The sequence below is a fragment of the Sceloporus undulatus genome, chromosome 6 (genome assembly GCF_019175285.1).
Source record: "Sceloporus undulatus isolate JIND9_A2432 ecotype Alabama chromosome 6, SceUnd_v1.1, whole genome shotgun sequence".
Classification (NCBI taxonomy): domain Eukaryota; kingdom Metazoa; phylum Chordata; class Lepidosauria; order Squamata; family Phrynosomatidae; genus Sceloporus; species Sceloporus undulatus.
The window spans coordinates 162281509-162299566 of record NC_056527.1 but is presented as its reverse complement, the minus strand read 5'-3'; the positions used below and the strand labels follow the sequence as shown (position 1 = coordinate 162299566).

Here is an 18058-nt window from a genome sequence, read left to right as displayed (position 1 = left end):
TTTATTGTTCCAGGTACTGCCCATCTTTTTTATTTTATGAAGGAGAACCTCGTTCATATAAAAGCCATAAATGAAGTGGTGAGTCCGTCACTGTGTCTCAGTGCTCAGTTATCTAAGTCTTAGCCTTCTGAAAACCTCATTTTCCCAGATCCATTATATCAACTCATGTAGATATAATATGAAATAAGAGGTGCTCCTATTTATCATGTATGATTATAAATCACACACACACTTCAGTTCCCTCACATCATTTGACATTTAGCATAAAACTGATCTCCCCTTATTGTAAGGGTAGGGAACATGTGGACTTCATTTTGTTGGACTGCAGTTCTTGTCATCCCTTGCCATCCAGTTACACAACTCTGCCTTATTTGGAAATGGGGCCATTGATTTCAATGGAGCTTATTTCTAAAACTGCAGCCCAAGGACCTAGCTTTATGCATATTGAACTTACAAGCCATATTTAATTCAGTCGGAAGGAAAAATAGCAACTACTGCAGTCCTTGTCTGCAGCTGATTATCAGACTTGTTTCCTCAAGTCCAAATGTTAAAACGAGTTGCCACTTCAGATCCTAGAATCAACTATAGTGCCATATATTTTCTAGTGAACATCTTCTATCTTGTTTCTACCCTTCTATAAATTATGAAATGTCCCCAACCCTTTGCCTCAAGCTTTCCCTGTCCTTTTGCTTCCAAATCAAAACCTCTTGGCTAGGTGTGGTCAGGCAGATACCTTAAGGAGCTGTCTAAAACATACATAATCAGATTCCCTGACTTGCTATCCCAGTTCAGCAAGCCCAGCCTGCTCTAAGTATATCTTTGTTTCATCAACTGTTTTGTTTTTGGACAGGAAGATATCAGCAAGCGAAATGCATGTGTGGTCTTGCAGCTCTCTCAACGGGCTGATTATGCTGGGTTCCTGCTGCAAAGTAAGTAACATGGTCTGAATTTTTGTTACTATTCATCACTAATGTAGACATGTTCAGTCCATGGGGTTTACCTATGTGTTGACTCACTATACAATAATCGATTGAAGAGGTCTACATTTGTTGGGACGGACCAACAAAATGCCAGCAAGTGTTTGCCAAAGCTTGGGAAAGTTACCTTTTTAGACAACAACTCAGAATCTTCCAACCACAATGGCCATTAGTTTCAGGAAATGAGAGTCTAATAATCATAGAATTCCAGTTGCAAGAGACCCCAAGGGCCATCCAGTCCAGCCCCCTGCCATGCAGGAATACACAATCAAAACACTCACAACAGATGGCAATCCAGCCTTTAAAAAACTCAAAGAAGGAAACTCCATCACACTTTGTACTGTTTAGGTGGAACCTCTTTTTCTGTGGTTTGAATCCATTGCTGCATGTCCTAGTCTCTGGAGCAGTAGAAAACAAGCTTATTTATTTATTTATTGTTCCATTGTCAATATGACATTCCTTCAAATATTGAAATGTGGCTATCATGATAAAAGAAGCACTAGCCCTCTCTACTCTCTCTGCCACTTCTGACCTCTTTGAATGCCTGGATGAAATCCCAGCATCGGTAGCTCTTTGGCAATTTAGCTTAAAGGCATGCCTAGATGGCATGTCGATGGGGTTGGTGCTTCTTTCAGGTTTTCCTAGGACAGAGTAAACTATTGCCTTTCACCGCTCAGTGAAGGAGATGGTTCCTTTTTTTGATAAGTGTTAATACAGTACCTTAACTCTTGCCTTTACATCCTTTTTGATGTATGCACATTTTCTTAGCTCTGCTTGAGTCTGTTTGCCTCCCCACACAAACACAGTCACCATTTACTGTACTTCCCTCCTAACTCATCCAGCCTTTAGGATGGGCAAAAAACAGTTAATGTTTGTCAGAAGTTTGTAAGCTGTTTGGCATTGTTTCCCTTTACATCCATTGTTACAAGCCCATACGTTTTAACCTTGGTTTATCTATGGGTCATATCAAAAGCCATAATTTTATCCCCTAACAGCTGCTCTCAGCTTACAGAAGAAATTAGCTTATACTTGAGTATATATGGTAGATACATGGGCCTCAAGTTGCTGGACACTGTTTTCCAATGGGGCAAGCAGCTTGCACTTGCTGCATTTGTAGCTACCATCTGCATTTGTAGCTAGCAAGAACATAAACATGCCATAGCTGCCGCATGTGTCTGCAGCAGCTCCCTCACTGAGGGCTGAAACAGATGACCCGAAAAGGGCAGATTAGGGCCGCCCCAAAGCTGGTGAGATACAGTGGGAGTTTCAGTCCAGTAATACCTGAATGGCCACGTGTTTCTTACCCTGCAATAAGAAAGCATGCCTAGCACAGCACCACGTGGAGTCTCATTATGTGGCTGTATCTGTAATTCTACTTGTGATTACATGTAAGACTAGTCTGTTGGGGGGAACAACAAGTCTCATTGCCTGAACTGAGAGACCTTTCTTCCCCTTTTCTGTTGCCTCTTGCCTTGTGTGCTTTATTCTGATTTCACAATTCAGGCAGCTCAGAGGTTTGGCTGGAGATTTACCGATTGCCTAAGGATTCCTGGCTGAAGGAGATGGAACAAATTCAAGCAGTGGCAGTTATATCTCCAGGTCAGTCTCCAGGTTCTGGAGGCGAGAATGAAAAGCTCAAGGAAGTGGAAGTCAGCCATTCACCTCTGCCAGAGAAGACTGGAGCAAAAGCAGGAAAACGCCGTTCCCCCAAGGTTAATAGTTATTATAAAGGCTAAATTATTACAGTGGACCCTTGTTATCTGCTGGGGTTTGGTTCCAAGATCCCCCGTGTATAACAAAATCCATGGATGCTCAAGTCCCATTAAATATAATGACATAGCAAAATGATGTCCCATATAAAAAATGGAAAATCAAGGTTTAATACTTGAAATTTATACTTTTTTGGAACATTTTCAAACCGTAGATGCTTGAATCTGTGTATTAAAAATCCATGTATAAGAAGGGCCGACGGTATTTACCTTTTGAGATGTCATTTAAGTCTTTCACAACCTGAATTCAAACCTATTTTCCATTAATATAAGTACTGAGCTGCAACATATGGACTTAGTTTAATTTCTTAGTAAAGGCAGCAGTCTGTGTGCTCTTGGTACTTTAAAAAATATATTAGGTTTTTAAAAATCTTCTGTTTAACATCCTTGGGTGTTGTTTTAAATAAAGGCTCCGATGGTTGGCAATGAAAAAGAAGTTAGGCTGAAACAATATGGAAAAGTATTGATCAAAACAATACTGTGGTGTTTGATGGAACATGATTTAGCTGTTGCAGGTGCACTGGAAAAGCCCATTATTTGTTTAGGAGGCTGTACGCATAAGGCCTGTGTTCTCCCAGGCCTGGCATCGTCCTGTGCAGACAATGCAGGCCAATAGCCCCAGGCTGAGATTGGCCAGACCAGATGCTGATCTGGTCCACTTCTCAATTTGAAAAAAGACATAGTTATTTCCTTCTGTTAAACAGTGCAGGGGGCCTTGAAGCTTGTTGAAAAGGAAAATCACTGCATTTACAAGTTCCCTGGAGAGGGAGTTCACCTGACTGCCAAAAAAGGGCAACCCAGGTGAGTTAGGGGCTACAAAAACAGCTTCTTATAATCACTTCTTGCCTCTGATCAGACCAGGGAAACTGCACAAAAGCTAGATTCAGATCTATGAAAGCAACCTATAAGCCATTAGTCATCTCATATGGTTTAAGACTAGGCAATGGTCAAGAACTGACCTGCCATTTCTAATGCCTGCACACTCTCACCCTTTGTTGCAGGGGTTCTTCAGGAGCACTTGTTTTACTTCCATATTGCCCAGATACTCTTTTCCAAACTCTTGATAAAGAACTTCACATTTAATGAAGTGATGTAAGACTGGCTAGAATCATCCTTCTCTCTCTGATGAATAAGTATACCTGAGAATTAATAAATGGACTCAACTTGGGCAATGCTAATTCAAACAGTTTAGAAATATGGTGACATTCCTTTATCAAAGATTAACTGATAGAGCTCAGGAAGTTACTTTTAAGAAGAATGAATATGATATGCTGAAACCATTTGCTGTTGAAGACTGATAGGATGATACTGAGGCTTATGGATGGCTTTAGCCTGTCTGCCGTTATATTAATTCTTCTTAAAAATAACTTTCCAAGTTCTTGAAACAGTACCCTCTTTCTTTTCATTTCTTTTTGTTTCAAGCAGAAAAGAAATAAACCTGTTTTAAGGGATTATTGATCTGAATAATTCTATGGGAGCATATTCTTACCTGGAATTAAGATATTATAGATTGCTTTATATTAAAATTTGTGTCTTGTTTGGTTCTGTAGCAGAAGAGTTTGGATATCCAACCTCAAGTTACTGAAGAGATGGTAAGCAGTCTTAAATTTTATCTTCTCTGGGTCACTGAAAACTCTGAAACCTGAGCCATCAACCATTTTCCACAGAGGACACCCTTGAGAAGGAATTTGCCCCAGTTTCCCTTTCTACACATGCTCTGCTACTCAAATCTTATTAGCAGATGACACATCTCCACACCCTCCCTGCTTTTTTGTTTGACAGTGGGCAAACATATATGGGGAACTCAGCCTTCCTTCTTGGTCTGATTATAGACCAGGAGTTGATGACTATTAATTTAGATTTAGAGTGTAAGCACATTGTGGCCGTCAAATGTTGTTAGACTGTCATTACCAACAGCACTAGTACCCAGCATAGCCAACAATGAGTGATGATGGTGGACCTGGAATCCAGTATCCCAATGGCTACCTGTTATCAACCTCTGCTGTATATCATGTCATGTGTTCTGTGATCTGGAGCTAGAGATGTATTTGGGAAACATAAAATGCAGTTACTGTTTTCTGAGTCAAGTCTGTTTTCTCACAGCACTAAGGAAATGCCAGTATCTCCCTACCCCCGATTGGCAATCTCTCTCTGAAGAACATACATGCACTTTGTCTTGTCAACCTAGACTAGTTCAAAAAGCTTTTGCGGGTAGTTTAACAGTTGATTAGGATTACCCATTTGCTTCATTGCAGGATTTGCAACAACTCCTAAGCAGAATTGAATCTAGACTCGCTCCTCCTGTTCTGCTCATGAAGCTCAGGCCACAGAAGCCACTTTCAGGTTAGATTCTCTTTGCCCTCTTCTCTTTCCCCAATTTTTCCACATCAGCTTTTGTAAAAAGTGTAAAACGAAAAAAATAAAATAGAAATACAAACCACAAAAAATAGGGTATTGTATATGAACGAGACTTTAGCTTCCCCAAAACTTTTCTTCTAGCTGCATGTTAAGCAACATCAGGGATATGGGGGGAAAGGTGTGACAGTTGCAAAGTTTAATCTAAAGAGTCTGAAGAGAAGGTGCAGGTAGTGTTAGGAGACTTGATTACTGTATATATTTGACTATAAGTTGATTTCATGTATAAGTAGAGGGCAGGTTATGAGACCAACATTATAGATTTTGATATGACCTGTGGATAAGTCAAAGGTATACTTAGGGGCCTGAACAAAGGATCTGAAGGATGAAGCAAAGGAAAACAATGCCAAAAAACCTACATAATTCCAGCAGGAATAATGTTTGTGCTCACACTAATGGCTGGATTGATGAGAGAGTAGAGGAAGTTCAGTGCTTCCAGGACAGATTATACTCTTGTCTTTCACCAAAGAATGGTTCTCTCTCTCTATCTCTCTCACACACACATATGAGTTAAAGTATAGTACCTACATTAATTTATGGATAAGTTGACTCAGGTTTTTTGAGGGGTCAATTTCTTGACTAAAATTTCTAAACTTATACATGTGAATAGACAGTAGGTTAAATTGTGCTGGATACAATACAGTTTCACATTGCCCCATGTTTGCTACTGGGACAAAGGAGCTTCAAAACTGTTCTCTCTCTTGGAAAATACAAAAGCTAGGAATTACCGTAGTTGGATTTGGGATCTCTTGTAAGAAACAGACCTGAGGTTTTTATAAAAAGGCAATGATAGCAGCCTTCCTGACCCTGGGAACCTTCAGGCTTGCAGCGACAACTCTAACAATCCCCAGTTAGCATGTGAGAATAACCAATTTTAGGTCATGGGGTAGGTACTGCAGAGTCAGTAAGAAACCAAATGGGATGGTATCACTTAGTGACTAAGAAACATCACTATAATCATTATCAAGGACACATGAATAGAGAGAACATAATGTGGAGAAAGTCAAAGGGGGAAATATCAGTGGGCAGTGATCAGAAGGGGAGAGAAGCTGAAAAAGATAAAGCTTTGGAGAAGAAACTTGAGAAGGGGAGAGAAAGAAGGGAGGAAGGGAGATAGACAAGATTTCAAGAAGTGAACACAGTCAAGGGGGACTTACTGTCTAAAAGAACATCTGTTTAACCAAGTGGCAGTTAAATGATCTCAGGCCAAGTATTTTACTATATTGGAGAATTAGGTAACTTTTGGTCTTTTTTCTTATTTATAGACTTATTCCTATTTGCAGGCTCATGACCTAAGCTTGAAAGACTAGGGAAGCTGAAATGGAAAGGGATTTGGGGAACCCTTAATCTGCATGAAGTAGGGCAGTGAAATAAACATTTATCCAATGCTGACCCCGATGACATATTTTCCAGGCTGGAGGGCTTGGTGAATGGATTAAACTGGCTGCCCTCTACCATGATTTTCTGACTGCAATATGCCTTTCCATGCACTTCTATGAATGCTTGCTTGGTGGAAGTAAGCCCCATTGCATTAATAAGATCTATTCCTAGGTTAGTGGTGAAAGAATTGCAGTGTTTATTCCTTACTGAGTTAGTTAATCTCTTCTCTTTTTTCCTTCTGAAAGCCCAATCCAAATGATATGGATAGTGTGAGATAAACAGTAAAGACTGTAAGGTGTACGATTCAGAGTGGAAACTGTTTTCTAGTAATGTCTTGCATATGCCACAGGAAGCATCTTTAAGAATCCTTTTGAAGCCTTAATGAAGATCGATGATGGGAGTATTATTGGCTTGGGATACAACCATATGATCAAGGACTGCCAATGGGAGCGACAGGAAGCCATTTTTAACAGTACTTTCCAGCAGTATCTGGAGACAGAGGATGATCTAGAGCCCAAAGAGGAGAAACCCAGGTGAGAAGGGAAAACAGTATGCCCACTACCAATATTTGAAGGGATGTCATATTGAGGATGGAGCAAGCTTACTTTCTGCTGCTCCAGAGACTAGGACATGGAGCAATGGATACAAACTACAGGAAAAGAGATTCTGTCTAAATATTAAGAAGAATTTCTTAACGGTAAGAGCTGTTGGACAGTGGAATATACTGCTTCAGAATGTATTAAAAACCTTCTTTGGATATTAAACAGAGGCTGGATGGTGATCTGTCAGGACATTTTTTATTGTGTCTTCCAAAATGGCAAGGGACCAGCACAGCATAGTAGTTTGAGTGTTGGACTACAATTCTGGAAACCATAGTTTAATCCCCACTCAGCCATGAAACCCACTGGGTGACCTTTGGCAAGTCACACTCTCTCAGCTTCAGGGGAAGGCAATGGCAAACCTCTGAACAAATCTTGCCAAGAAAACCCAATGATAGGTTCGCCTTAGGGTTTCCATAAGTTGGAAATGACTTGAAGGCATGCAACACACACACACATACACACACATGTCTGCATGGCAGGGGTTGGACTGGATGGCCCTTGTGGACTCTTCCAATTGCATAATTCTATGACATGTACACTATATATTTCCATTTCGCATCTTTGTAGCTTGCTGAGTGGGGGAGTAAAACCTAGTTTCTTTCTGCTACTGAAGTGATGCTGATTTAGACCTAAATTCCATAATTAGTTCTACAAAATATTTGACTTACCAGATCAACTTACTAGCTGCTTTAAGAAGGGTAAAAATCAAGTCAATAAGTAAATAGTTAAAGTGCCAATAGATTCCATGGGCTGGTTAGACTAGGTAGTTGGTTTTAGGCCTATGTCTTTTGTCTGGCCTGCCTGGCTTTATAGTGAAATTTGGTAGTTCGTTTGTGATATTTTATTTGAAGGTTTGGTATTTATTTTGTTTTAATTTTTGGTGGAAAGATATTGGAGATAGGACACTTGCGGATGCTTTCAATGAATTAAATGTTCTCGTTTGATAAGCTTTCCTAGTATTGCTTTCTTTGTGTAACTTTATTTTGAATATCACATTTGGTTTTACTGAATTCTGGTCTCTTCCTGTTTTCAGCAATGCTATGTTTCATTTTCACTTGCCTGGTCGCATCTTGCCTCTTGGTACTGAAATCAAAGCTGAGCCAGGTAATTTCCAGTTTTCAACAGTATAACTAACTGTACTACAGAAAGGTGTTTGCCACTATTATAGTTAAGGCAGGAGCCCAGAACTAAGTGCCAGGAATTTGAATGCTCCAAGTTTCCTCTAGCATTTGGGTTTTGGGTTTTCCATTTTGCTCCCAAAGTGAAGGGGCACATGGAATCTGCAAGTGTCCTATCTTTCCTGCTGCTCTGCCTTTCATTGTCTCCTCTCATTCTTCTTCTCCAGATGTGCCCATCGCACTCAGTGTTCATTGGAGCAGTAGTCACAATCTCTGCTTTTATCTTCTCAGTCGCCCACCAAAGGAGAAAGCAGGTAATACAATAATTATCAATGCAAACTTTTTGTAATCTAGAGGAACTTCCAGGTTCTCCTGTTACTGTAGACCAAAGATAGGGAACTTGTGGTCTTCTAAGTTGTTGTTGGAGTGCAGCTCTCATTCTCTTTGCCTTTGCTGGCCGAAGCTGGTGGAAGTTCCAATCCAACATTGTTTGGAAAGCCACACCTTCTCCTTTCTTGTTGAAGACTGGCAATAGTTCATACTCTTGAGCTGATCCCCTCCTACCGTGTAAATATTGGAATATAAACAGATAAGGGATACTAGTATTCAGAAATCCAGGTATTAACAAATGTTCTGGTAAAGAGAGTACATTCTGACCATCGGTGCAGCTCTATAGTTCTGATTTTTCAGAAGTAAAGGCACAACTTTTTTTTCTGCCATGGAGTCTAGGTAAATAATTTACAGTATGTGTGGAGCACAAAAACTTGTTTACAGTTGTAATTAATATATCGTGATCATTGCAGATTGATTAATGCAGGTTTGAGAAAAGTTTGCATTTTGACTATGTATCTAATAAGGGTACCTAATTCAGTTCCAGGACACAGGCTTCTTATCAGGGCTCATCATACTGAGAGGGAGCTTCGGATAATTAAAAGGCAGTGGGAGCCAAGCAGAAGATTCTTTCTAAGATGGTATCTCAGAATTGAGAAACATATGCCAGGGTACCTTATAAGCCACAGATCAGACATGGCATTTCTTGTAACCCACACAGTTTGATTTAGCAATCATTCTTCATTCCAGAGACTCCTAGGAACTGGGGCACTGTTCTTTCTTTCATTCATTTGGTCTTCCATTCTCCCTAGATTCTGATCCAAAACCAGACATCGTTTGGCCATGTGCTGCTCCAATTACATGTTCGGCTATCACACCTTGCTCTTCTTACCTGGCTTTTGCCTGTGAAGACAGAACCGTTACTGTCTGGGATATGTCTATTGGTGAGCTTTCTCCTTATCGGCTTTCATGAGATTGGCAAGAGGCCATTCCCTAATATTTTAACACAACCATACTGCCTTGGGGGCCAAGCGTTCTTTCTGTTGCTACTCTGGTAGCCTTTTCATTGAAGAGTGAGGTAAAAAGTGCTTTAAATGAATAAATAATAAATGATCACTTTTCAGTTGTATTTTAAGCAAATGGGTAACTAGTGTGTTTTTACTATAGGCAACAAAGTCCATCAACCAGAACAGTTGAAGCCATCCTTAGCATCTTACCCAAAGGGAGGCTGCTGCTACTCCTGTCCTCACTCCCTAATGTTTCTTTTTTCCTAGGATTCCCATTGTCTGTGACTGTGCTTCCCGAAGAGTGTGTTATACGAAACCTCCAGTTCATGCCTCTTTCTCCAACATCCAACAAGAAATTACCTTGCCCTAGTAATACCAAAGTGCAGCTTCTGTTATTGTGTACGGATGGGTCTCTACACATGATCACATCAGGGGCCAAAGAATTGAACACCAAATTGTCGGGATACAGGTGAGACAAGCCTTAGACTCCATAGACCTAGAGGTTTTTGTGTGGCAGGGTGGGTTCCCATAAGGAGGGTGGGGTCTATACCATAGACTGTCCAGAAAAAAAATATTGCATACCTTGTTTCCCCAGGGTACCAGCCAGCAAAAAAGGGGGGAATGCAATTCTAAATAGTTTTTGTAAAAATTGGCTGGGGTTATAAACCCAAGATTGTACTTGAGTCCATCTCCAGAAGCATAAATTTGCCTCTCTGATTTATCAATACTTTTTCTTCTGTTTCACTGCCCACAAAAGTGCACAAGCAGTAACATAAATGTTGGTTTCTTTTGTAGGCCTCAGGTTCCCAGTCAGATGATCAGTGCTGTGGCGACCATTCCAACCTTGCCTGATGTAGTGAGTTCATTCAGTTTACTTCCAGCAAGGTCTTGGGTGTTTCCTGAACCAAGCAATGTGAAGGCGGGTTGTGCGGGGAGGGTATGTGGAAGAGATAATTATATCAGCACGCAAGGTATGGTTAAGACGTGATATGATAGCCTTGTTTAAGTATTTGAAGGGGTGTCATACTGAGGATGGAGCAAGCTTGTTTTCTGCTGCTTCAGAGAATAGGACATGAAGCAATGGATGCAAGCTACAGGAAAAGAGATTCCACCTCAACATTAGGAGGAACTTCCTGAAAGTAAGAGCTGTTCAACAATGGAACACACTCCCTTAGAGAGTGGCAGAGTCTCCTTCTTTGGAGGTCTTTAAACAGAGGCTGAGGCCAACTGGTAGGTCTCAGTCCTGCTTTTCCTTCTTCTGTTTCCATAAGATTATCCCTCTTCATAGTTCTGGCTGTATAGGAAATATAAATTCTAAACTTCCAGGGAAAGAAAGTAAGCTGGAAAAGGTTCTTGAAGAACTTTTTATTTTTATTTTGGTATGATTACAATGCAGTTTTGTTATTCCAGGTGCTCATTTTCTCCTGGGATGGCATGGTCAGCTTGATGGACATGACTACGCAAGAAAACATTTGCCATTTCATCCCACCACCTGCATATAAAACAGCTTCTCCGTGGCAGCCAGTTTTTTCTGTGGATAGTGATGGCCAAGGCCTGATCCTCCAAGGTTTGTTCTGGATACAAAAGCACAGGGAGGATGGAAAGAAATTTCACTGGGTCGTGGAACAGATGAAGCCTGAATCCTCTATAGGAGCCAAGATGATTAAATTGAGGCTGTTGTACTTTGGCCACATCATGAGAAGGCATGACTCATTAGAAAAGACAATAATGCTAGGAAAGGCAGAAAGCAGTAGAAAGAGAGGAAGACTGAATGCCAGATGGCTAGAGAGAGGCAGCAGGCCTGAATCTACAAGGCCTAAGCAAAGCAATGGAGGATAGGTGGGCTTGGATATGTTTCACCCACAGGATCACCCTGAGTCGAGGGCAGCTAATAACAACGAACTTTAGCCATGAATTTCTTTCCTTGCCTTCCCAACTTACAGTCTTTTAGTTATCTTTGATTTCTTTTTCCTTTCTCTTTTCACATCAGAAGAGGAATTTAGAATGGACTTTAAATGGTGAGGGAAGGTGCTGTCCACTCACAAGTGGTGGTGGTTCCCAGGTGGACTCCTTATGGATGTTGTAGTCGGAGAGGGTGCGGCCATCTTGCAGCAGCATGCTTGCAAAGATCAGTCTCTGCTAATCAGAGTGAATGCCCTCAACTGCCCTTGAGCCAACATTGATTTATAGTGACCCTGTGAGTGAGACACCTCCAAGTCCCCCTATCCTTACCTGCTCTGTTCAGGGCTGTGGCCTCCTTGATTGAGTCCATCCAATTAATATGCAGTCTTTCTCTTTACTGCTCTCCAACAACTTTCCCAGGATTACTGTCTCTTCTAGTGAATCGTGTCTTCTAATGGTGTGCCTGAAGTATGACAGCCTTAATTTAGTCATCTTGGCTACTAGTGAGAATGGACAGAACATAAACTTGTTCTCTTGATAGATCTTTTAATATTTTATAGCAGATTTGCCAAGACTTTTGAACCGTTTGACAGAAGCATCAAAAAAGGCTAATAAAAGCGATGAAGAGAACCCAAATTAGCTGAATTATACTGATGAAATTTAAAACCAAAACCAATGCTTGGGATAGTTCAGAGTGGTTTTTTGTGGAAGTGCTGTGAGATGTGATCATTTCTGATATTCAAAACAAATTATTTGGTTAAGAATTCTTTAATATTAAATTTCTGTCTTCTGCAGCAGGCTCTGATAAAAACCCAGTGAAAAGCAAGGCACATCCCACTATCCTAAATCTGACCCCTCCTATGGAGGAATCCTTTAAAGTTAATGACGGCAAAGTGTCTCTTCCTTGCAACACCTTCTCTATCTGTTTCTAGGGGATGCACAGTCTGGGAATGTTAAGGGAGAAACAGAACCCATCTTCCTATTTAACTTCACATTCTATCCATTGATGGAGGAGACTTTTGCACTGAAAGTTGAATATCCACCTGACAACTTAGCAGATCTGCCATGGGACCAGCGCTGTGACATTTTCCTAAATGATAAGTAAGTTTGTTGAAATGGGGAAAAATTGTAGCTGGCAAGCTGTTTTTCTTGTCTGATTGTAGCAGGGGAAAGAGTGAAAATATTTCCTGGGCAGATCACCACTCTTTGCCTTAATAGAGGGGTTCCTTCACTCGATAGCATCATCATGTTTATTTGTATATTGGTTTCCAGTATTTTCTCAAAGTGCCTCATAAAAGTAAGCAAGTCATTCATATATAGATAGAACAAATATGTAGAATCATACTTATATCAACCATCTTTTTAAATATTTTACCCACTTAGCAGGTTAACAAAGACATTATTATCTGGCAAGTCACATGCTCTCAGCATTACGGGAAAGCAATTGCAAACCTCCTGTGAATGAATTTGTCCAAGAAAACCCCGTGATCGGTTTGCCTTAGGTTGCCATAAGTCAGAAATTACTTGAAGGCTCACAATAACAAACAGTTTCCCCAACTATATGAAATACATAAATAAAAGATATCAAAGACATATCTATAGCCAACAAGCCTTTCACTAACTTGTCCAACTTATCAGAGTAGTGATAGCACATTGTATCAGCATATTACAGTTTAAGCCAATTAGTTTCAAAGTCTGTCAGTACAGCATATTTGAAGGGCAGCAGATATTAGAATTGTGTTAATTTCAATTAATAGAGGAGCAGAATAAAAAACCTTCACTCACATTTGGGTGATTTGGGGCTATTTGTGCTCACTCTTAATCTGATCTGCTTTACAAGTTTGTTGTGATGATACAGGAGGAAGAGGAGACCCTTGTACAGTGCCTTGAACTCACTGGACTCTGCCTGGAATAAAGGCCAGATAAAAATGAACCTAATAATTATAAATAAATAATCCCTTTAACAAAATTTGGTAGAGTTCCTGCTTTAGTTTTAGGGAAAGAATAGCGACCTCTTCATCTGAACTCTTAATCCAGCCCCAGTTCCAGGGCTCATGTAAAATACATTTTGCATTTATCCTCATGTGTTCTTGGGAAGTGCAATTGTTTCATTGTGTCACCAGATGGCAATACAACATGAATATGAACATACAGCTGATCACCAAACAAGTTGCCTATTGTATTAAGGGGTGAACTGGATGGTTTTTTTTAAAGGATGGTGCTTAATGTTATTTTATTTATATATTTATTCCACTTACACTCTCAAAACATGGTACAAGAAAACCAGAATTAAAATAGTTAATTTAATTAAAAATTAAAATCGTTGGGTTTACAGGGTCCTTAGCTCACTTGCTTTCTTTCACTTTGCCACATCATCCCCTTTGTTCCCCTTCCACACAACAAGTTAGATTCTGGAAGAAGTGGTCTGGAGAGCAAGAGTAAGTGAACTTCCTGATGCTGAAGGCTGCATCAGCTTCAAGTTCCCCACCCCAGCTCCAGGGTCTCAGACAGAGGGCTTTCCTAGCCTTGCTGTCTAGGATCCTTCCCATGGGAGATGCCAGGGATATCCTGGGACCTTTTCTATCAGGGATGAGGAACATGGGGCCTTTGGATGTTGTTGAGCTATAGCTCCCATTAGCCTTGACCATTGGTTGTGCTAGATAATCCTAATGGGAGTTACAGTCCACCAGCAGTTATACATGTTCCCCACTCCTGTTTTGTGTGCAGGGCATAGCAAGAAGCATGCCTCAGTCAAGGAAGAACTGAGCCAGGTAATGAAAACTGAAAACTCTTCCTGTCTGTTCCCAGGCTGAGATCAGTGGCAGGGGATGGAAATCAACCCTCATTGCATATTTCTTCTGACTGCTTCTGTGGCTGCTGTAAGAATGACTGATACTGTATGGGAAGCATGGTTGGAAAACTTGAAAGTGCCCTATAAATGCTGAGCATTATTTACAGTACCAGGAAGCCCCATCTAGAATAACTCTTTGCTAGCTAGCCATCTGGTGGTGAGTGAATGAGGCATGGCCAAGTGGGTTCCATCAGGAGCCCAGGGAGCTAGAATCTCTTTCTTTGTCGCCTTGCCAGCTTGCAGCGGCTGTCCACAATTAGCCAACAGATGCCTGAGTGCTGGAGCCAGCTGCAGGAGTATGCAGCTGCCGTAACAAGAGGGAGTCCAGAAGAAGGGCCGGCACCGCAAGAGTCCAGGTGAGTTTGTCACTCCTGGAGATTGATTTTGCATTGCCATTGCCTTGATCAAGTCCACGCTTTTTTATTCCCTGCCAATCACTGGCAAAGTCACCTAGAGAGTTTCCCAAAGCTCTTCTAAACAGCTCCCCACCTATCTGCCTTCTCATAAGAAGGAGTTCCCTATTCCTTTACCTGTACCCATGACATGTTGCAGGGACGTAGCCAAGGGGGGGGGGGGTTTCTGGGGGTCTGGACCCCCCCTTCCATTAGAAAAATGAATGGATGAATGGTGTGTGCTGCTGCGCCGCCGCACTCAAGCCCCATTATAATGATGGCACTTAGTCTGGAACCCCCCCCTTCCTAAAATCCTAGCTACGTCCCTAGATGTTGGGCTTAGATAGGTGTCTTGTCATATTTTATGAAAGGGTGCTGAAATGTTCTCAACCTGACGAAGAAGGGAATGACCTAGAGCCAAGGAACATACATTCTGTTCCGCATATTCACCCCAATGTTTGACACACTTGGCACATCCTTTCTCAAATTTCTTCAACCCATCCAAAAACAAATTCTGATGTCTGGTCACTGAAATAACAGCTTTGCTGCTGCTGCTGTCATCTCTGAATTATTCCAATATTTCCTTCCTTGCCAACTCTTTTTAAGGCTTTGAATCAGGAAGTAGTCAGATGGAGCAAGATCTGATGAGTACCACAAAACCTCTTGATGTTATACCCCTTCCTCTCTCTCCTTTCCGAAATTTGAAATCTGCTGGACACTTTGTGGTGGGAAGAGAGAGAGAGCATGGGATTTAAAATCTGGTGGAGGATTTGTGGTGGGATTGATATCCTTCAGGCAGGGAGGAGATGGAGGTGACCAGTGGTGGTCTGCACCAGTGGGTGATGTCTGGAAACCTTAACATTTGACAGACCTTGCCTGCTTCCATTCACAAAAATCAGTTCTGCCTCTTCATAGCAATTGCTGTTCAGTCCTGTTCATCCTGCTTTCCCATTCTGATTCTTTTCCTAGGGTCGTTGAAGATCCATCGCCCAGTGGCTTAGGCTAGCAGAGTACCTCACAGTGAGTGCCTTTATTGTGGACAACATCTTTGCCATTCACTTGGATGTTTCAAAAATCTGAGCATAGAGATATTTGGTCTCATTTCTTTTTGGATCCATTCAGGTAGCATCTACTCCCTCCTAAGTCTTAACCAGCCTTCAAGAGAGGGAACAAGGTATGAACCTAATTGTTTCAAAGTGGGGCTGAACTATCATTATCTCTGGGGACTCAAAGGGCACACCTTGCAGTTTATAACAGAGAAAGGCAAGGAGGAGTAGAGTAGAACAGAGAAGTCTGTACCCGCAATATGTGATACTACTGGACATAGAAGAAATGGCCTGGGTTTGTTTGTTTGTTTACTTCTTGTATGAGACAGCTTTTCGAGAGTGGTACCAGTGGTACCTTAGAAAATAAACCCTACTGTTATTGCACCAGCCAAATAATAAATGTTTCCATTACATGTTTTATTGACAGCATTTTTCTTTAAAAGGGCTGTAAATGCTGTATTGATTTAAAAATTGTATTGTTTATTGTTTTTAAAGTCTTTTGGAGTGTATGTTCCTCAGTGTATGTTCTTCAGTTTTCATGTAGATTTATGGATGTTTGATTGTAATTTTCTGAATTGTAATGTGTAAGCCACCTTGCGCCCCAGTCTTGGGGGAAAAGGGAGAATATAAATAAAGTTAATAACAACAATACTTAGGAGTATTTCTGGGTATAAATGAAGCATTCTCCAGTTGTCAAGAAGTTCTTCCTAATTAAAGCCCTCCTGGTCAGTATTTTCAGACTCTTAGCAAAAATGTTTTTGCCAACTGCTGTGAGGTGCAACCCATCCCTTGCCAAATGTCTTATCTTTCTAAAACTGCAGACCATGGACCAAGAAGCCAAATCGTTCCCAGCATCATCATCTGCACAGCCAGTTCTTCACCTCTAATATTCTTTTCCCCCTTCTATGTGTCCCATTCCTCCAAATGCCAACCACTTGTGTTTGGGAACTGACCTCCTCCTCAGAGACATACTTTGCATGTTCCTCATTCATGACAGTCTGCTCCATTCTGTCCAAGAAAACCTCATGCACCCTAATATGCTGAATAACACATATACGCATCTCAAATTGCTGTTCCTTCTTTTCCAACAGGGCAACGACCAACTTGCCCTTACTGACGTTGTCACTACCCACATCTTCTGGCAAGAACACAAACATACCACTGCGGTTGCATGTGACTGCAGCAGCTCCTTCTCATTCCATATTCAGTAGTCTTTAAGTCGGTACTGAAAGAGGACTCTGGGCCTCCTTCTAAAAACTCCTCTGTTAAAATCCTACACAAAGTGCCATTGGCCTTGGCTATTAACAAAGCTCCTGTTTAACTCTTACTGATATGACTGCATGCACCGCTACACTTTTGAGTTCAGAAACATAGTCAGAAACTATGCTAATGCCATTATGTGAATGACTACAGGTGAATGTTGGGGTCATGCACTCCCTCTTTCTCCATTCCCTCTTCTTTCTCCCTGTCTCTGATGATGGTTTGAGGCCATTTGTATGTTGCCATTTGAAAATCAGAATTTGATCAAGATGAAATTGCAGACAGATTTGGTTTGCGTTAAATCAGAGTTAGAGGAGCAGGTGGAAGCATGCTATTCCCAGGGTCCTCTCTGCTTGTTCGCTGTGTTTTAAACAATGTTCTGAACTAAATCTGAAACACCTAGCTAGCCTGGATTCAAATAAGCTTGTACTGACTTTCCAATGCACCTTTGTCATTTGACTGAGGTTTCCTTACCTGAAGTTAATGGCTGGCGAATTTGTTTATAACTTTGAGAAATGTTGCTCTTCAAGCAGAATTTTAACATCATGGTAGTAGCCCACCAGAGAGCACTCATGCACTACAGCTGACATAGGGAAACTGATGTTTCTTGTTTCTGAGGTGCTTCTGATATCCATCCTATATTTTAATCCACATACATGAATAAGACAGGAGTTAATTCCCAAGATGTGGTATTTTAGTAGCTGTCCTTTAAAGCAATGTTGTACCACCAGATGGTTTGGCTTCTTCTCTAAAGTATCAAAGTCAATATGGGGGGGGGGATTATCCTTCAACCTGAAATATACCTGAGCTCAGGCTCATAGATTTAGCAACCAATGGTTACCAAACTGGCCTGGCTTTTGGCAATCCAGAGTCCAGCTTCCACCAGCCAGGATCCTTTAGGCTCCCATGTACACTGGTGCCTCGGGATACGAAATGATCGGGTTATGAAATTTCCGGGATACGAAAAAGTTGGATTGGCAAAAACTGTTTCGGGTTACGAAATATTTTT

General features: G+C 41.1%; 1 protein-coding gene across 3 annotated transcripts in view; it reads left to right on the top strand.

The window, feature by feature from the left end:
- WDR93 (WD repeat domain 93) overlaps positions 1 to 16430 on the top strand; it is a 33250-nt gene extending 16820 nt beyond the window's left edge. For 2 of the 3 annotated variants that reach the window (XM_042476265.1, XM_042476267.1), the window contains exons 4-18: positions 14 to 78; positions 851 to 929; positions 2481 to 2689; positions 4297 to 4338; positions 5002 to 5089; positions 6891 to 7074; positions 8177 to 8247; positions 8489 to 8575; positions 9404 to 9535; positions 9866 to 10067; positions 10394 to 10454; positions 11009 to 11165; positions 12433 to 12601; positions 14588 to 14707; positions 15713 to 16430. In XM_042476265.1, coding sequence (XP_042332199.1) covers positions 14 to 78; positions 851 to 929; positions 2481 to 2689; positions 4297 to 4338; positions 5002 to 5089; positions 6891 to 7074; positions 8177 to 8247; positions 8489 to 8575; positions 9404 to 9535; positions 9866 to 10067; positions 10394 to 10454; positions 11009 to 11165; positions 12433 to 12601; positions 14588 to 14707; positions 15713 to 15749 — 1703 coding nt within the window. In that variant the 3' untranslated portion in view covers positions 15750 to 16430. The remainder of the gene's footprint in view (positions 1 to 13; positions 79 to 850; positions 930 to 2480; positions 2690 to 4296; positions 4339 to 5001; positions 5090 to 6890; positions 7075 to 8176; positions 8248 to 8488; positions 8576 to 9403; positions 9536 to 9865; positions 10068 to 10393; positions 10455 to 11008; positions 11166 to 12432; positions 12602 to 14587; positions 14708 to 15712) is intronic. The other variant, XM_042476266.1, reaches the window with a different exon arrangement.
- The last annotated feature ends 1628 nt before the right edge of the window (positions 16431 to 18058 follow it).